At 41.5% G+C, this 20,450-nt stretch overlaps 1 protein-coding gene across 2 annotated transcripts in view; it reads left to right on the forward strand.

Moving 5' to 3' along the window:
- COP1 (COP1 E3 ubiquitin ligase) overlaps positions 1-20,450 on the forward strand; it is a 165,704-nt gene that overhangs the window by 14,586 nt on the left and 130,668 nt on the right. For both annotated transcript variants that reach the window (XM_009904077.2, XM_054165727.1), the window contains exons 6-8: positions 1,717-1,785; positions 12,103-12,162; positions 14,048-14,124. In XM_009904077.2, the coding sequence (XP_009902379.2) occupies positions 1,717-1,785; positions 12,103-12,162; positions 14,048-14,124 (206 nt within the window). The remainder of the gene's footprint in view (positions 1-1,716; positions 1,786-12,102; positions 12,163-14,047; positions 14,125-20,450) is intronic.

Here is a 20,450-nt window from a genome sequence, read left to right on the forward strand (position 1 = left end):
ATCTGAGCATTCCATGCTGTGGTCTCAAGTGACCACTTTCTTATTGTAAGAGCCAGACCTGCTAAATTAAACTGGATTGCAACATTTGGCCTAGTGAACTAAAGGTGTGAGGGTGGATTTTGATGGTGCTTTGAAACAGGTGAAGAAAAGTTGTGTGGGGAATGGGTTATTTTTTATAGTTATTCAATCCCACTGAATCAATGTTTACATGATGTCCTTCTGACAGAATGAAAGCAACCCAAAAATGTTTACTAACTACTAGCAAAACTGTTTTGTTACCTTATTGCATGGGGAGTTGGTGGTAACTCATTTTCTGTTGTTCAGTGAAGATATGGTGGGAGTATGGCTTCTAATCTCAGACTGAAACCTCTGGTGGATGTTTTTTTTTCCTCAAGCCTTTGTGTCACTAGTGACAAATATGGAAGCCAGGCAAAGACTGAGTATGGATGCTTCAGAGCAGGAATATCTTATAAGGACACTAAGCCTTAAACAAGAACACATCTGACTTGTGAAGAACAAGTTAAAAATGTGTTTTCCTTTCTATTTGCTTCACATTCATTATAGAGAAAGAAAATAATCTGAGTAGTAGTCTTCCATTCTGATCTCTTTACTTGGCTGTTCTCATCTGCCTTCAATGGATTCTGTGTAGACTTGTGTCCAGATCCTTTCTGAGTTCTCTGATAATATTTCTGTAGATTGGGAAAATAAGTCTCAGACTGCTGGGATAGGATTAGGGCTACATAAAAGCTAGAATGCATGTTCTATTTTTCTTTCCACTTGGGCTTCTCTTGTCTTGCCCTCTTCTTGGCCAGTTTGGGTGAAAATACTGAGCTGGTGCTTGGGGTAAATGACTTCTTATTGCAAGACTGGGAAGGGGTGTGTTAGTTTAATCAGGGACTATTGTTGTTAGAGAAATCTTCAGCAGTAATCTTTGGAAAAAGGAGGCTTAGAGGAGACCACCTCACCCTCTACAGCTCCCTGGAGGGTGGTTGGAGCCAGGTGGGTTTTGGTCTCTTCTCCTTGGTAACAAGTGATAGGGCAAGGGGAACGGGGCTCAGGTTGTGCCAGGACAGGTTTTGGTTGGACATCTAGAAGAAATTTCTTGACTGAAAGGGTTCTCAAACACCAGAACAGGCTCCCCAGGGAGCATTAATCCTGGTTAAGTCCCCATCCCTGGAGGTGTTTGTGGGACATGGTTTAGCACTAGTCTTGGAGGGACTGGGTAATGATTGGACTTGATGACCTTAAAGGTTTTCTCCAACCAAAACAATTCTATTATTTTAACATAAACACAAATGTTAGTTTTAGAGGGAGAGGCTTTTATGTAAAGACTTCATGCTTTAGTATCTTAATCAGGAAGCAGATGCTAATGATTTCCCAAGGTAGATGATGGGTCTGAGAGGAACCTGGATTCCCAAGCCAATTTGGGGTGGAATGGCCAAAAAGCTGTAAAGCATTTCAGCTTCTTAGTTAGTCTTCAGTAGTGCATGAATGAGCTGGTACAGGGATTTCTAATTCATGTAAAAACCTGTCATGAGCCAAAGAAAACCTTAAAACCTGTGAGGCAAAGTAAGGTCTTAAAACTGCCTTAATTAGCTCTTTTCCCCACCTCTAAGTGAAAGCTGTTTCTGTGCTAAGTGTGGATGTCTCTATGTGAAATGAATGTTTCTCTCCTAATGTATGTGGAGTTACACTTCCTCATTTGCTGTGTTACAGGAGTCCCATGCTGCCCAACTGCAGATCCTTATGGAGTTTCTCAAAGTTGCCAGGAGAAACAAACGAGAGGTAACTTGCTTTGTGTTTCAGTGGGTGAGGTGTTGTCTGCTCTTTTCTAGCAGTTCATTTTGATTTAAGTGATGTGTTAGCCTGGCTTTATCTCTGTAAAGAAAAAGGCAAGGCATGTTTGGAGAAATCTCAAGCAGAGGACATGGGTTTGAAAGGAAATTCATCTCTTTACATGTGACAGCTTCAATTTTTAACCACTTGCCTTTTTTGTCTCACACTGGCGAAGCAAGTGGGAAGACTGATTCCTCCCTGTAAATTTACATCCAATTTTTGAAATGACTTTTCTGTGATGGCAAAATGGGAAGATGGAGTGAAATTGTTGTCTCACCCAAATATTTTCTTGTACCAAATGCCTTGACTAATGCTGTGTCATAAAAAATAAATATTCTCTGCTCTTTCTGTATTTCCTTTTAAATGAGTGTCTTGAGGTATGGGAGAGGATTCTGTAATCACTTTCATGGTTTGGGACTTAAAATGGCATGCAATGCATAAGCCCCAATAACAGGAATATCCCAGAAACCTAGAAAACACAGTTGTGAAAATAGCAGGAGAAGCTTTCTTGGAGTTCATGGCTTTTGGTAAGAGAAGTGAAGAACATAGGAGCCAACAGTGTGACTGTAAGGTTGAACTGAACCATGCAGAGCGTGTAAGAGGCCTCGTCCAGAATCAACTGAGGGTCTGCATATAGTCATCCCAAAACAAGGTGTCTAATGTCTTTCCACCAACAGATATCCATGGCCTTCCGACCATAATCAATGAAGATAATTGAAAGGAACTAACTAAGGGAGAACACTGAGTCATAGATGAAGTTGTATTTGTAGAGTATGAGACCTGCTAGGCTTAGCAGCCTGTGATGAAAACACTTTTTATTAGGGTACCTGAATGTCAGAAGGAAAATGAGAGAGCCAAGATATTCTCTAGTGTACTAAATATATTAGTGAAGACAAAATGGCATGCCTCCAGTTCTGATTCATACTCTTCAGTATGAAGCATACAATTTTTTTTGATCCTTCAGTGCGGGAAAAAATGGAGAAATGTGTTGCTGTTAGCATTTGCTTCAGCACCAAAGACACAAACATTAGTCAGAAGCATTGGAGGTAGCTTTCCATTTTTGAATGCTGGTAGAAGTAATTTTTTTGGTGGCTTAGTTCAGAATCAACTTTATCTTCAAAATACCTAGTTTCATTTTCTTGTATTCACAGTGTTTAGAATTGTGCAGAGATCTTAAGAAGCTTGACCCATCTTCCCTGCAGAAGTAATGCAGCCTCTGGCCATTGTCCGACAGCACTCATTAAACACCTCCCATCAAGATTTGGTGCAGCTTGAAGGGACCATTAAGATATTGGGGAAGCTTCCTGGTAATACTGCCTTTGTCTAGGAGGTGAATTGGGAAATAGGTGCTTCAGGAGGTTCATACACAGCTTAGCTAGGTGCTGTTCCTGCAGGAATCCTGTGATGAATCAAGTGCAAGCATATTTGGAGCAGTAATATAAAGTCCATGATGACATTCTGTTCTCCCTCTGCTGAAACTGAGTTAGAACAACTCACAGAAAGAAGGGCTGTTGATACCTACTTCAGTTTGCATGCACTCAGTGGAAAGGATGAAGGGAAAAGAAATTGCATGGGTTCTGTTTTTTAATGTGCTGTAGCAGTGTGTTCTACCACTGACGAGGATTTTCAGCACCTGGGAAGCCTTTCCCTTCTCATCTGCCTCTGCCTGTGGCTTTATTAATAATCTGTGAGGTTAGAATCTGTTTTAAGGCTAAAGGGACTTGATTTTGACTTCAGATCTTCCAGATAGGGCTTTGGAAATATCTTGAAGCCTATTGGGACACAGCTTGTTTCAGATCCTCTCTGTCCATGCTTGTATTCCTTCCTCAGATGTTGGTTTTTACCCAACTTTATATTCCAGTGCGAACTGTCACAGCTCAAGACTTTTGTGCAGCCCTGTCAGTTCTGTTCTTGGCTGTAGTGGTTAATGTCTGGCTTTGCTGTTTGTGATGAGGGAGATGAGGACTTGTCAGACTTGCTGCTATCTGTCTGTCCTTTACTTGATAAGGATAAAAGATGAGAACCAGTGGACAGAAGCATGGAAAATAGAGACCAGTCAGTAGGAAAGTTTTAGAAAGATACCAAAGTCTGTCTTCAGCAATCAAACTATACCCATAGACTAAATGAAGCTTGTTGGTGTGTGCTTTATAGGAATTCCCAAGGTGAGAGGACTACAGGGAAATGTGGAGTTTGTCACAAGTACCACTTTCCAGAGGGACTTTTCTGTGTGGATAATAGAAGAGCTACTCTTTGGGAAAGGATGTGGGTTATGCTTGTGGTGAAGATAAATTCATGCTGCAGAAAGCCTGAAGTATTAGTTTAGAAGCTGAGAAGGGGGAATATTAAGTGACTGTTAAGTGACTATGCAATCAAGTAAGGGAAGATTATCAGAACTTCAGAGTTTGTGTTTTTTGATGCCATAACATGTGACTACCTAAGAAGTAAGGATGAAACCCAAGGAACGTGTATGGACTCTGGAGCACCTCTATGATGCATTGCACATGGCTGAGTTATGTGAGCAGGCATTATTAGGGGGAAGAACATTACCTTTCCACTTCCTAATTCAAACTTGCTTCTAGTAAAGATGGCTGCAGACTAATTGCCACTTCACTCCCTAAGCCATAGCTGTAACTTTAACTTCTTAATAAATGAAAAAGCTGCTTCTGTGTATGATTGAGAGTGCTTCTTTCAATTTTTTGGCTTAAATGTTTAAAGGAACATAATGTTGCCTGGTAACGTTTGTTTCTTAATATGCCTCTAGAAAACAATAATGAATAAATAATATTCATAAATAAGTTTTATTTAATATACACTGCAAGTTCTTAGAGAGCAGGTACTTTATTAATACAAATATTGCTTTAATGTACCTGTATAATAGCTCCTAACATGTTCAGAGTATAATTAACCACCTGTAACCCTCCTTGCTTAATTCACTCTTAAGTTTTATGTGGTGTTTCCCTCCCACCTTCATAAAATGATGACTGTTGAGCCTGTTGGATGGTGTTTAGATCAAGAAGAAAACTGTATCTTAAGACATGTGCTTAAGAATTCAGAATATTGCTGCTGTCAAGTATTTTGACAAATGCCTCTTTCCTACACTTTTATAATTTTTCTAGAAGATAAATGTGAGGTTCAGCACCTGCAGAAGTTTCTACTAAAAATCCTGTTCTGATGTGTTCATAACTTTTCAAAACACTGATCTTTCAAGCTGAAATTTACTGCATTATGGGTGGGGTGGGTTGCTTTTTTTTCTCCACAAAGGTATTCAAAAGTGCCTTTTTCTTTTAAGTGCATGCATTTTCTCTTTGACCTGTGGCAGTATGGCAAAAAAATAAATCCCCAAATCCTTGGCAATAGCAATAGAAAAAAAATTTTCTTACTTTGAAAAAGATCAAAACTAACTGGCTGTAGCCTGAAAATACTTTTGCAAAAAAATAACAGGTAATTTTGAAGGGCAGAAAGGTATCGATCATCCACAGTGGTTTGTCCCTAGGGCATACTTAGCATGGCTGGCTGCTTTTCTATGTGTCTGCACAGGAATGCATGCTGCTTTTTTTTTTTATCCAATAGTCCTCTCTGAAATCAAGGATCCAAAGTTTCCAGAAGGTCAAGTTTAATAATGAAATACTTGACTTTGGGTTTTTTTTTCCTTTGTTTCTTAAGGAAATGAAATACAGCAGCCTTTGACTTGTGAAAATTCGTGTTTTCTTGCCAAAGTTTTAATGCAGTTAGCTGTGTTGCATAAATACTGTTGCAAGTTCAACTCTACTGTGAAATTATCACGCAGTCCTTTCATCTTGAATTCTTTGAGAGCTGATAGCACCAGTTAATACAAAGTTGATCTTCCTGGTTTTAGATTTGTCACTTCAAAAAGAGGCCTTTACTAATTGTCTTGTCAGCTAGATGCCATCAAATATATCGTGTGTATAATATCGTATGTATAATGTATCCTGGAACATTGTTAGCTCAGCTATCTGAAGAGTGTTTGCTAGTTTTGGGAAGTAGTACTGTTGCTTACTGAAGGAGAGTGCTGAGTTTAATGATTGCTCTCACAAATTAAGCTCTGCAATATGCAGGTGATACTCCCTAGATGCATTCATATTTCCCATGGCAGCTGCCACTTCAATTCTATGTTTTGTGAATTTTTCTTTCCAATAATTCTCTCATACCTAACAAACAAGGCTGCTTTCATGTCTGTTAATGCACAAGGGCTGGTTTTAGCTGGTAAGCATCCTAGGACAGAAAAGGAATCCTGAAGTGTCTTGGGTTTGCAGCACTGAGTACCTGCTCAGCATTTCAAACCCATCATCATTCTTTTCAGTCTCAAACGCATGTATCTATGCACCTGTCTTCACTTACTCCACATTGTGAGCATGTTAAATACTAAAAATAAGAGGAGTTATTAGTTATTGTGGAATAATTGCAGGGAATTATAAGCATGAATTCTCCAGGGATGTCATTACCTTGTGTTAATCACTTCATCTGTCAGGTCTTATTGTTCTGTGCGTACACACATGGATGAACTAATGAATAAGCAAGGGAAGGTGACAGAACTAGAAATCAGTCATGCTCTTACGTTGTCATAGTCTTGATTACATTCCAAGACTCCTGAGGTGAATATATAGCTGTAGCAATCCCTTTCCTATCCACTGCACTTAAATAACTGGTGTTTTAAATCTATTTGCATTTCTGAGCTACTCAATGAGATGTGAACTCTGAGTGCAATGATAGTAAGCCAAGGATACAGGGAGTGTGTGAGCAGCATCAGTGTATGACAGCTGACTCCCTACTGCAGTGGAGAGAGCTTTCCAAAGAAAAAGAGGACTCAACCTAATAGGAGGAGCTAAGGAGCATATGTAGCAGTGTATAAGCTCTAAGACAACTAATCTAAATGTTTAGACAGCTTTGTTCCTTGTCCCAGATATTTTCTTTCATAACAGCTTTCCTATCAGACCCTATCAATAAGCCTTTGGAGCGTTACTCCTGCAACCCAAACTGGAGGATGTAAATGGAGGGGGAGAACTCCAGTTAGGAAATATTTTTGATCAGCCAGCCATCTCCTTACCCTTAGAATTGTGTGAAGCAACTCAGCCAGGATGTTTTTCTTAAGCCTTTTTTTGCCCAGCTCTTCCCCAATTAAAAGGAAACATTTACCATTTGGAAGAAGCATTGATCAGAGAGGATAAATATTCCCTGTAGGTAAATGTGTAACAAATGGACTGCCGCTGACCCTAAAAGGCTTGGATGCCCTCTTTCACCAATGGAAATAATTTGCAGAGGCTCTGGTGTTCTTTTCTTCATACTGGAAGAAACCTTGCACTTTGTGCAAAGACTTTTAACAGTGAAGTGTTTTGTTAAAATAAGTGAGATCTGTAATTAATTGGAAAGGCTGAATGTCTCTGTACACTCTGAAAATGACTTCCTTATCATATTTGCCCTCTGCATTGTAACAGGCTCTGTATCCAAAGCAATAATGGAAGGAAAACCCAGACAGATAAGACTTCCAGCTGGTTTACAGAGGGGAAAAAATGAATCTTGCTCAATGCAGAGTTGCCATTGAGGTATTGAGCCCCACACTAAGAAATTAATTTCATGGGGTACCTTCAGCTGCTGATACTCAGGTTTGTTAGATGAGTTGAAGGGTCAAAAACCATTGAATCATAACATTGTTTCGGTTGGAAAAGACCTCTAATATTGAGTCCAACTGTTAACCTAACACCACTGTGGCCACTAAACCATGTCCTGAAGTGCTCTGTCCATATATTTTCAGAACAATTTTAGGGATGATGACTCTACCACCTCCCTGGGCAACCTGTTCCAATATCTGACTACTCTTGTAGTTAAGAAATTTTTCTGGTATCCAATCTAAACCTCCCTATGGCTATTTGCTCCCTGCACCATTATTCTAACATGCAGGCTTTTGGGGGAGGGCGAGTGAAGAGAATAGCACAACAGGACTTCAAATATAGGACTGGTTTGAAAGATGACCCAAAATGGTACCGTGGGTCTGTGTTCATAAAATCATAGAATGTTAGGGGGTGGAAGGGACCTCTGAAGATCAAGTCCAAGCCCCATGCAAAAGCAGGATCACCTAGGGTAGGTCATGAAACTCACCACACAGCTCCTCTCTAGGATGGTTTTATTTAAGGGCCTGTGCTTCAGCAGGACTTTTAAGGATCTTGGCCTACCTGGTCAGGTCCTCAAACACGATTACAACCACTCTCTTACAGTGTGAGGGTTAGGGCCATGCAGCAAATGCATTTCCTTCTGCATACACCATCAACATGAACTGGGACAGTGAGCAGAGACTGAAAGAGGTTCAGGAGATGAAGAGCAGCAGCAGGAACTGCTGCCAAGCCCTCTGCTTGCACTGGATGGATGAAGTTGTGATGTGATGAAGGGATTATCTACAGTAGAGAGACTACATGATTTATCCTCACAGCTGGACTGATTATACTGTTTACCCTGTCCTGGTCAGTGCAATGGCTCTGTGTGCCTGAGGGAAAAAAACTGCTCCCTCTGGCCATAGTCTCTTTGGTTTGTCTGGATTTATGGTGTAGTGTGACAGCTGGCTTGGAGCCATGAAGGTACGTGATTGAAGATAGCGTGACTCATGAGCTTTTAAAAGTGTGAATCTAGATGCTCTGTTTCAGCTGCTCAGTGGAGTAATGTTGGTAATTTCACAATCTTTCTCTAGAAAAGAACTTGTGCTGTTCTTTGTGCTTTTCCTAGAATGAGGATGGCAGTTGGTCAAGGGTGTACGACTCCTTCTCTCCTGCATTTTTCTAGGCTGCCTCTGTGGCACTGGGAGGCTCTGCTGAGCTTCTAGTTATTTGCAGGCATTTAGAATTTGTGCTAAGAGAGCCAGTCAGGAGCTCTTGTCTGTGCTTTACAAACACAAAGGGTGAAGTCACTGCCTCCTGAGGGACCCTCAGTTCAGGAAAAACAGGAAGCCCAAGGATGAAACCTCAGCACTGTGCCCAGCTACTCTTGTTTGTAGGTAGCCAACTGGAATTAGACTGACCATGACCTCGTGTTTAGTATTGTGTAAATTCAGATTAATATTTCCACCCAAGAGTCTCATGTTTAAATTCAGGGATATGGTGGGATGGCCCTGTCTCTGAGCAACCCTAAGCAGGGAATTTCCTTTCATCTGCAGTCCAGGGCTGAGGATTATCTTTGAAGAGCTCTTCATGTGGGTGTATAAGATAACTTCAGGCTTGAACCAGAGGGTTTTAGGGAGGACTGCCTTGTGAAAGAGGTTTGGATCTGAAAGGTAACTTTAAAAAAATAATGAGCCTGCATTTGCTACATCTTGACTCAAATGTCTGAAATCCCTTTTCTGGAGATTCTAAGCAATAGGCTATTTTGAGGTCTTTGTTACTCTTTTGTAGATGTAACCTGGGACCACAATATTACACACATACTTCCTGTAGCTTGCTCAGTGGGGTTGAAATGAAGAGGTTTAACTCCTGAATTGAAGGCTTTTCCTTGTTCTGTCAGTTCTGGGCAGGTATCAGTGTTTGAAGAGCGTTAACAGGATGTGCTTTTATCTTAACATATGTTTTGGTGTTCATTCTAAGTGTTTTTACTGACTTAATCTGAAGTTTGACAGGCGTGATTTTGCCCATCACTGGGACAGGACTTGGCTTGCTTTCTGTGTCCAGCATAGAGAAAATCAAATTAAAGGCCCATAAATCTGGATCCTACTGCAAGGACTATAATTCATTTTGCTTTCTTTAAATGTCTCTCAATGGCTGGCAATTATAAATCAGTAGTCTCATTTGTCAAAGTTTAATTGGAATGAACGTGGACTGATTTAAGGTCTGTGATAGATTAAAGCTAAACCATGAAGCAGTTGAGCCAACCTACTGAAAAAATCTTGGTACAGGCATTAGTAACTCATTTGATGCTGATGGTATGAGAAGGCTCTTCTGAAATGGCTTTTACAAGAGCTTGTGGTGATCGGATGGGAGGAAATGGACTGAAGCTTGAGGAGGGGAGATAAGGAAGCAATTCTTCACAGTGAAGGTGGTGAGACACTGACACAGGTTGCCCTGGGAGGCTGAGGATGCCCCCTCCCTGGAGGTTTTCAAGGCCAGGTTTAATCAGGCCTTGAATAACCTGGTCCTGTGGAAGGTGTCCCTGCCCTTGGCAGGGTGGTTTGGACTAGGTGATCTTTTAAGGTCCCTTCCAACTCAAACCATTTTAGGATTCTATGAATTTATGAAGGTAAGCACGAACTCGCCTAGTTTTTAGGCTTGCTGTTAAGTTTATGGTGGGTGCATTGCTTAACGTAACTGGAAGGAAGAGTTAGTAAATGAGGTCCCTGATCTTTTGGCTCTGTGAATAGTTAGTAAAAGTTAGACAATAAAGGTCCCTGCTCTTGTTCCTATAAAAAGGTCTCCTGTTTGTGATGGCAACAACCGTCAATTATTCTTCAGTCATCCAGTTTGGCTGTGAGCCAGTACATTGTAGGTTTCCTTGCTGTAATTTTGGAACTTCTTAGTGTCTTAACTTCTTTTTAAATGGGACTTAAGAAAGTAGGCAACTAATGGTATTTGTCTGCTAGAGCTCAGTGCAGGCAGGACCCATGCTGTGCAAGCGTCGTTTAACTTTACCACTAATCTTGGAGCTGCAGCACCACCTGCTATTTTTGCTTGTAGGCTTTGCAAGCGAAAATGGAATTATCTGTTATGGTGTAGTGGTTTGTAAATTATCTGTGGCAGTCTAGTTTGAAATCATTAAACATGTGCTGTCTGTGACTCACATTAAATATAAACTGAAACCTTCAGAATGGAGAGATTAGGATAGAAGTACAATGTCATCTTATTCCAAGGAAGAAGCATCCACATTAGAAGTAGGTGTGGACCCAGCAGCCTTTTCTTCTTCTGTCTTCAAGGACGGGCTATTATTATTTCTTTTAACATTGAAAAAGTAAATTAAAGTGGTGGATTACCTAAGGCAGAGCACAGAGGTACTTGGAATGCTGATCAGCAGTGGAAGCTTAAGTGGTGAATGTGTGTTTTGAGCAAGGCTCTTTGCCACTTTGAGTCAAGCTTAAGCACTAATCAAATGTTCTTTTGAATATGTCACGCTAAGTGTCTTGCAATGCTACTAACTTTGGGTTTGGGTAATTTAATGTTCTCTTGTAAATTCAAAATGACAAAAATTTGTCTTGCCTTTAAAGAATGCATTGTGCTTAAGCTTTCAGTGGACATGGTAACAGCTTCTGGTCACAGGCCCCAGTGCTGGCTGTCTAGGTTTTTACTGTGAGCTGCAGAGAGTCAGGTGGACTTCCAGTTATCAATGTATTCATTAGATGTCTGTCTTAGTGAACCAGACTCACATGGGAGCTGAGTTTTGTCTATTTGGGCTTGAAGCTCTTGCCTAGAGAAGCGTTTGAGTCTTGCAAGGCTCAAGCCTGTAATTTCTGTGGGTGTTTGGATGGGACTTAATCTGCTGAATGAGGCTGGGAATTAGAGTTGGGAAGTAGATGATGGCTCTCATTTCAGGGTAAACAGCTGTCAAGTCTGTGACTTCACAGTTGCTAGAGATGTGCAAAGCCAGGTTGCTGACTGACAGAAAAGTAATTGAAAAGCCTGAAAAATATTACTTATGACACAAAAAAGGGAAAAGGGTTGTTGGCTGTTGAGAGGGGAAGTCCTTTTTTGACCCATTCAGGGATAGCCCTCAAATTGACTGAAGTTTATGGTGGAAACTAGGGTAAGTATCACACCTTTGAAAGAAATGTCAGATGGCACTCGCTAGGTGCCAGGAGCCAGTCCTTCTGTGGCCATCATAGATGTTTTTTTTGCCAATCCAAAACAGTTTTATCACCAAATTTAAAATGCTGGCAAGATCAATACTGTTAATCCCTGTTAGCCAAACAGCTTGGATTTCTCTGAAGGGTGAAATGATCACTGTCTTTCATGGTGGGTTGTGTTTTGTCTTAATTATTTTCAGTGTTTGTAAGCCAGTTCTACTTTGTGTGAAAGATGTTAGAGGAGCATAATAGCATTTGGATGATGTGGGTCTCTGATATCAAAATGCCTCATGTTCTTGTTCCACGTTAACAGCTTGGTCTTGAATGTGGGTTTTGTGCGCATTTATGTTAAGCTGTGTGCATGAACTTCCTGCCTAGTGACTTCTGAATTGTGTAGCGTGCCAGTTGAGATAGTTCAGGTACCACTCTGAAAAAATGGTAATTTATCTTGATGCTGCAGTGCAGATTGATTTAGACTTCTCTCATTCTCTCATCCACAGCAATTGGAGCAGATCCAGAAGGAGCTAAGTGTTCTGGAAGAAGATATTAAACGAGTAGAGGTGAGGTGCCCAGGCATTGTTCTGACTCTGGCAATTTTTCATTTTCATCAAGCTGTCTGCCTTGCTGTGGGGCTGCTGTGTTAAATTTATGGCATTTGAGTCAGTAATGGGAAAATGAACAGATAATGCACTTTAATTTGTTCATTTAGCTGTGTGCAAGCTGCAGGTTGGTAAGAGGAGGCTTTGTTGAAACCTAGCTCTTATATAATCATATCTTTATATTTCTCTGTGTTGGGAGCAGGTATTTAAGAATAATGGCTGGAAATCAACAGCCAGATCATCACTTAGGATTTTTGTACATTGAAGTGTTCTGGCTGTTTGCACAGGCTGTGTAAATCTTAGCAGCCTGCCACTCTTAAAATGGAGATGTAATGGGGAGTGCACAGGAGGGCTGTAATGCTGAGACTGGGTAGGAACAGAACCAGCTCCTGCTGCATGTCAGAACAGAAGCAATCTGCTACCTCTTGATAGAATTCTCTTAATTCCTTAATAATGGAGATCTCTTGATGTTTGCTAAGAATTATTCTCCAAGTATTTGTAAACCCATCAGCTCAATCCTTCTGAGCCCTTAGGTTTCTCCTTGGTCCTTTCCTCTAATCATTCTAGTGTTTTGATCTCAGTAAGAAACTGGTATTTCAGGAATGCATCAGACTGCCACCTCTCAAAATAGCATTCCCATAAAGCTTCTTGGGAATCAGCTTGCAGGTCTGCTTTTCTTCTTGCTTGTCTCAAGCAGTCAGCACAAGCTCCCAACCACTACCCCAAAACCTTTTAAATTTCTTAACTTCCAATTTATACACATGCTGATGAATTAACAAAATATAAATAGAAGTGACAACTGCAGGAACTTCTCTTCAGTTGATAGCTATGCAAATTGTAACTTGGCAGATAACGGCATTTTTCAGACCTATTTCCCTAAATGTTTCTTAGCTCTCAGGAAATAAATATACCTTAGCATGTTTCCTTCAGACAGGTAAAATAGGCCTTCAGACCTAGGAGAAGCTATTCCCAAAGCTGTAGGATCTCTGGAAGAATATTTAGCGAACTGCTTTTCTGCTCTTTAATCAGGCGCTTTAGTGGACTGCAGCTGGGCTGCAGATCTGGTGTGTGAGAGTGACCTTGGTCCTGACCTTTAAAGCCTGGGATCTCTCTTGTTGCAAATATCCTGCTTTCTGGCTAACTACTAATGGGCCCCTAGTGGGACTTTGAAAAGCACCAGTAATGTCCTGGAACACTTTGCCCCCCTGACTAATGAGCTGCAGCATCCTGCATAGCTTCCATTTCTCAAACAGATGAAAGGTACAATCTCATACTGGGTACACAGCAGTGATTTAGTCTGGCAGTGACAAAACCAGGTTTATGTGCAAAGTTTTTCTTGTGCACTTGCCCCACAGAAGACTGATAGATCCCTTTGTGAGTCTTCAGGCACGGTATCACCTTTGCCCTGTCATCTTCTGGCTGTTCTTTCCATGACCCATATCCAGCTTTTCTTTCTAACTGCAAAGGCTATTAGATCAGTTTGCAGGTATCTCAAAAATGCATTTACAGCTTGTTCAACTGTATTCATGGGAGGTGCTGAATTAGAGACAGTTGAATGGCAACCAAACCCACTGATTTTTTTTTTATTTTTTTGTTTTTAGTACAAACTCTAGAACTGCCTCTTTTGGGGCAAACCCCACTGCAGTTGTAGCATTTCTGAAGCCCATTTGGAATGATGAAGGGGGGAAAAAAATTAATGTGAATTGAATAATGGGAGGTGAATAAACATAGGTACAGTTGGTTATCTGCTTGGGAAAACAAAGCTACCATATATATATATATATGCTGGTGCCTGCTCTTCCTGTTCTGTCAGCTTTGCTGTAATGTGGCTTGCTTTCTGTTCCAGGAGATGAGTGGCTTGTACTCCCCAGTCAGTGAGGACAGTACGGTGCCACAGTTTGAGGCTCCCTCACCTTCGCACAGGTATGGAGCTTGCAACTCACAACTTGGACTTCAAGCTGTACATACTGCTCTGTATTTGATAGTTCTCTCCATGCCACACCCCAAACACAAGTTGAGTGCCACCCAGTACTTCCCTGTTGTGTTTTTGGTTGGAACAAACTTTTCTGTGAAGAAAAAGCCAGCTGAGTCTGCAGTTGGATAAAGAGTCTACTCTAAAGCAGATTGTGTGGAAAGCTGATGGTTTTAAATGTGATAGCAATTAGCTAACTTGAGTCATAAGCCTTTGCTATGGTATGAAATATTCCTGTTAAATACATGCTACCATTTCTGAACATTAGGCAGCTCTGCTTGGCATATGAAAGGTCTTAATTTTCTATGATGGCGTCTTCTGGCCACTCCACTCAGCGTGAATCTCTAAAGGTATGGGCTCACAGGATTGAAATTTAACACATACTGCTCTTTGGTTCTGTTTGCTGCCTCTTTTGATTTAATGTCTTTTGAATAACATCATTTCAGCTTGGTCTGGACTGTCATGTAGTCTGGTTTCTTGGTGATAAAATTGCAGATGCTTCCTGAGTCCAAGTTGCACGTGCCAGGGTTTTGAAGTGCTTTACTTTATGCCCATGTCTTTTTCAGTTGTAAGAAACCTCAGATTTCGTTTGGCCAAGTTATATTATTACATTATAATCTCTTCTACATCTTAATAGTTCTCTAAACTGTTGAGTTTTGTTATAAACTGTACTGGTGCCTTTCCTACCATTAGCAGCTCTAAACCTAACAGCCCAGAAGTAAGGAAGGAAAAATGGTCAGATTTCCTCCCCCACAGAGATTTAGATATAGTGCTTTGGTAAGGAGCCCAGCAATATTGGCTGGGATTTCTTACCAGGATGCTACTTCTGGAGACCAGGACTAGAATCTCTCATTTCTGTGAAGCTCTGGCTGGCCATGAGGGAAAGGACAGGAATGTGGCCAAGGTGGATGAAAGAGTCAGTATCTATTAATCAGTTCTTCACGGCTTGCTTGATTCTTTTGGGCGCAGGTGTGTTTTTTTGACTCGGGTTATTGCTATTTTGCCAAGAAGCTGATCAGATTCTTGTCAGATTCTACTGGTTTTCTGATTATTGGCTATTAAAGAGATTGCTTGTGTTTTGCTTCGTGATACTGCTTCTCTGGGGAGAGCTTGAGCACTGACTGGCCTGAATTTGTTGCATCTTTTTGGCCTAAAGGTGTTCGACACCTGTCTTCTTTTTTTATCCAGAAGATTTACTTATGTGTAGAAATGCACCTCTATTACTTGAGCCAAGCTAAGAGAGGCTTCCAAAGAACACTTTGAATCTGTTGAAAGCTGAAATAACATTTTAAGACCAAGACTTTTGGTGAAAGAGTTGGAGGAAAAAAAAAATATCAATCTGCATGAGACCTACACTGGTTTCAGTCTGTTGAGAATTCATTATTCCTTTATGCCTGTCAATTTCATGTCCTAGGGTCAATCATCTTCAGTGTCCAAAATACTTTAGTGACTTTGAATTGATGTGCTTCATTTGAGGTCTACTGGGAGATAGTGGTGGATTAGACCATGGTGGGTACACAGACAATGGGCTCTTTCTTACCCAAACTTCTCATGCTTGTCTGGTTCTCTCTCAGCTCTGTCTTGAACTTTTGGGGTTTTGCTCTGGCACAGTGTGCCAGGGTTGTGATATAATAGGATAGTTGGGGCTTTCCTAGGGTATGTGGGGTTGTTGCCTTCTCTCAGCTTGAGAAGACCCCTTTTCTGTTTCTCAGTGAGTTTTCTTACAGTAAGATGTAGTCATGAATGGTTGAAAATAGTACAGGAAGAAAGTGTCTTAAGGAGGCACTGATGGTTGTCTGACTCTTGTACCTTCTGTCCCTGCCCTATCACAATAGTTTTGTGTGATTCAAATAATTGAGGTGATTTGATTTACCAGAACTCCGCTTCCAGGAAGTTCTACCCCTTGAAAAGAATTTTCTTTTTGACATTAAGGTTTTTGGAGAGTGCCTCAAAACCTGTAACTTTGATTCCTCCTGGGAAAGAATGCTGCAGAACAACTGGCAGTGGCTTTAAAAATAGACTAATTTATCTTTCTTTTTTTTTCAGCTTTAAGGGAAATATTTAATCTCCAAAGTGCATTTTAGAATTTCTGTGAACCACTAAGAATGAAATGCGAATACAGTTTGAGATGGTTTCATTTCCATTTTGAAATGTTATTAAACTTTCAGAGACTTTTTAACTTGCCACTGAATTAAAATGGTATCTGTAAATTGGAATATGACTCGTTAACATGCTTAACACCCTGCTAATGAAATATAATTGTATAAAATGTTACTAATGTGCCTTATAAATAGGACAAGGTTATCATTGGCTCGTGCTGAGATGAAGCAAATCTCTTTAGCCTTTGAATTTTTAGCTCAAGAAAATAGAGGTCTCTGGAATTTGGTTTTATCTGGTCTCCAGTGACTTGCCCTTATTCATCTACTTCCTCTAAATCATAGGCTTGCTTCATTAATTCTGTTTCTTCTCATTGTTTGGGGCTTTTCTTCACTTCACATCTCCAAAATGTGAAATTACTCTCTTCCCCACCTTCCTTCATAGATTTCTTTAGCAAAAAAAGCCCCCAAGTCCCAGCTTTCACATTCAGTCCGTTCTCAGCTTCCGGCAACACGTGTTTTCTGTTCAGCTTGTGCGGGGTGTGATGAAATATTAGGTTGGGTAATAGCACAGCACTTGTTTACAGTGTTGCAGATTGCTGGGCTTGTACACCAATGGAGCACAAGAGAGGAAGAAGGGGGAAGAACAAATAGTTCTGGGGAAGGTTTTCCTGAGCAGGCGGGTAGCCTATTTTTTTTTGCTACTGGTAAATGGTGCAAACAGGAGATACAAATAAGCAACTTCTCCGTGGCTGCTTATTCAGGCAGTAACAGCAATAACAAACTAGTGCCCTAATAGGAGTTCTGGGGAAGGATTCCGCTCTAAGAGCGAGTTGCCTGGTAACTCCAATTCAGTTATCGAAATCCACATCCACTTCCCCTCCACTTGTTCTGATTGCCCCCTCCCACCCCCATAAGGGTGTAACAAATGGGATTTATGGTCTGCAGGTTGCTGCCTTTTTGCTGTTCCAGGGTGTGAAACATGTCCTGTCAATATGGCTGCATTTCCTACATTTTCCTAATTGTACGGCTTTTAGAAGGGAACTCAAAGGGGAATTTTGCAATTTTCTGATTATTTCTGTCCTGCCTTTAGAAAGGAAAACATTTAAGCATGTGCCTCTACTTGGCACTGATGAAGCCATGCATTGAATACTGGGTTCAGTTTTGGGCCCCTCACTAGAGGGACATTGAGGTACTGGAGCGGGCAAAGAGAAGGGCAATGAGGCTGGTGAAGGGTCTGGAGAAGAGGTCTGGTGAGGAGCAGCTGAGGGAACTGGGGTTGCTTAGTCTGGAGAAGAGAAGGCTGAGGGGAAACCTCATTGCTCTGTACAACTCCCTGAAAGGAGGTTGGAGTCAGCTAGGGGTTGGTTTTTTTTCTCCCTAGTATCAGGTGACAGGAGAGGAGGAAGTGGCCTGAAGTTGTGCTGGGGGGTTTAGGTTGGATATTAGGAAAAATTTCTTAACCTGAAAGAGTGGTCAGGCATTGGAAGAGGCTGCCCTGGAAGGTGGTGGAGTCACTATCCCTGGAGGTGTTCAAGAATGGCACTTTGGGACATGGTTTCATGGCCATGGTGGTGTTGGGTTGATGGTTGGACTCTAAATCTTGGAGATCTTTTCCCACCAAAACAATTCTGTGATTCTGTGCTCGTTTCACTCGCCTACAGTCAGTGCACAGAAATGACTCTGAATTTGTATTCTGGTTAGGGACGTGTCTGCACTCCTGAAGGCTTTGCATCACTAGACAACCTGCAGCCAAATGAGACCAGACGCTCTCAGTCTGTGTGTTTTGCTGTTAATTGCTGCTGTACCTGTCTCCAAGTGCAGTACTTGCTTCCCAGTCGAGCGGCTTATTTGTGCTCTTCCTGGCTTGGTCTGCTGTAGCTGTTTCATCATTTCATGTGGCCACATTCTAATTGAAAGTTCGTTGTCCCTGACCATGCCCAAAGCAGCTCTGCTGTTTTCTCCCTTTGCACTAGCTCACAGCAAATAATGACTTATTCATCCCCTCAGATTTTTGTTTTGTTTGTTTACAGCTTTGGCCTTGCCTGTAACAGAAGCCAAATCAATCTCATCGTACAAGTTAACCACTAATGAGACTTTAAAATCATCTTTCATCTTCTGTTTCTGCTGCTTTCCTACCTCTAGGGGAGCTTTAAAACATGCAGAGAAATACCTGAGCACTTGTAGCACTGGGTTATCCTTCTAGACTTACAGGTGCCTTGACCAACACTTCAGCCAAACCACTTGTTTCATGTCCAGGAATTATCAAGCTCTGGCAGCTGTTACATAAACCTTTTCACAAACCTGGATTTAGAGCAGTGTTCTGACAGCTTTTTGAAGAAACCTTTAGCTTTCCAAGGCAATGCTTAAATAGAAGGTTACACAGAATCCCTGCAGGGTGGGGGTTGGAAGGGACCTCTGGAAATCATCCAGTCCAGCCCCTCAGCTAAAGCACTCATGCAACTTGCCCAGGATCACAGTGTCCAGGTGGGTTTGGACTCTCTCTAGAGAAGGAGATTCCACAACCTGTCTGTGCAGCCTGTTCCAGGGCTCCAGCTCCCTCACAGGAAACATGTTTTTGCTCATGTTTCAGTGGAACCTCCTGGGTTCCAGTTAGTGCCTGTTGCCCCTTGTCCTGTCACTGGGCACCACTGAAAAGAGCCCAGCCCAATCCTCTTCACTGTCATCCTCTAGGTATTGATGAGCACTGATTAGATCCCTGCTGTCTGCTCTTCTCCAAGCTAAACATCCCCCAGTCTTTTCAGCTTCTCCTCATCAGACAGATGTTCCAGTCCCCTAATTGTCTTCATAGCCTTCACTGGACAATCTCCCCACTAGTTCCTCATCTTGCCTGAACAGAGGAGCCCAGAATTTGACAAAGTACTCCAGATGTGGCCTCATTAGGGCAGAGTAGAGGTAGAGGAGATCTCCCTTGGCCTGGTGGCCATAATCTTGATATTCACCTGGAGATTATTAAACTTTTGGCCATGCTCCTGGGGAATTTATCCACTCCCAGGTCTTTCCACAGAGCTGCTTTCTAGCAGATCAATTCTTCACCAGTACTGGTGCAGGACCCTACACTTGCTGAACTACATGAGGTCGTTTTCCATTCTGCTCTCCAGCCTGTCCAGGTCTCAGTGAATGACAGCGTAGTTTGGCAGTGTCAGCCACTCTTCATAAGTAAGACACAATAACAGACCCAGATAAATTCAGTGATGCTTAATTATGTTCAGTGATAGGTCAAGGGGCAATGGGTGAAGGCTGGAGCATAGGAGGTTCCATGTGAACATGAGAAAAAACTTTGAAGGTGCCAGAGCCCTGGAACAGGCTCCCCAGAGAGGTTATGGGGTCTCCTTCTCTGGAGACATTCAAAACCTGCCTGAATGTGTTCTTGTGTGAACTACTCTGGGTGATCCTGCTCTGGAAGGGGATTGGCCTGGATGATCTTTCAAGGTCCTTTCCAACCCCTAATATTCTGTGGTTCTGTTTTTTTCAATGGGAGCGATAAGGTATTCCGTCCCTGGCAGCTAAATATCTTGCCCATATGTGCAAGAGTACTGCTTGTGTGGGGAGATCCTTTGGCATTTTGGAAAGTCAAATCTCTTGAATTTGCATACATTGTGAAAAGAGTGATTTAAAGTATGTTATGTCATTCTAGATACTATTTTGTTGTCTAGGGTGGAGTATTTTCTGATAACAGTAATCCTGGCTGTCAGTATTTTTCAGCTAGTTTCTGTATTGAATTACTTGTGTCATTTTGTGTGTCTTCACAGCCATCTGGAATACCAGTGTCTGTCTTCAGCTGAGTTCTCTAGCTTTTCTCTTCACAGTGCTGTTTTAAATGCCATGCCATTAAACCTCTCATTTATTTATTATAGTGTTGTTGGGGTTGTGGTTTTTTTTTTAGCAAGGAGCTGAAAAACAATGGTAGCATGTTAGTTTCACGAGGTCTCATCCTGCATGCTTCATATAGAAGAGATGCTGTTGCATTCTAATTAGAAATTATTAGATTGCACTGGACATAACTGTGTGTGACAGCATTTTGCTCTAGGAAATCCCTCTATTTAAACAACTAAATAATTAAATCCTTCCCAAACCCCCAAACAAAAAAATAACCTTGTGTTCCCTGTCTGGAAAATTATTTTTCAAAGGCAAATCATGCTGCAGGATGTGAAGTGGGG

This window comes from Dryobates pubescens, chromosome 11, assembly GCF_014839835.1.
Source record: "Dryobates pubescens isolate bDryPub1 chromosome 11, bDryPub1.pri, whole genome shotgun sequence".
Taxonomy (NCBI): Eukaryota; Metazoa; Chordata; class Aves; order Piciformes; family Picidae; genus Dryobates; species Dryobates pubescens.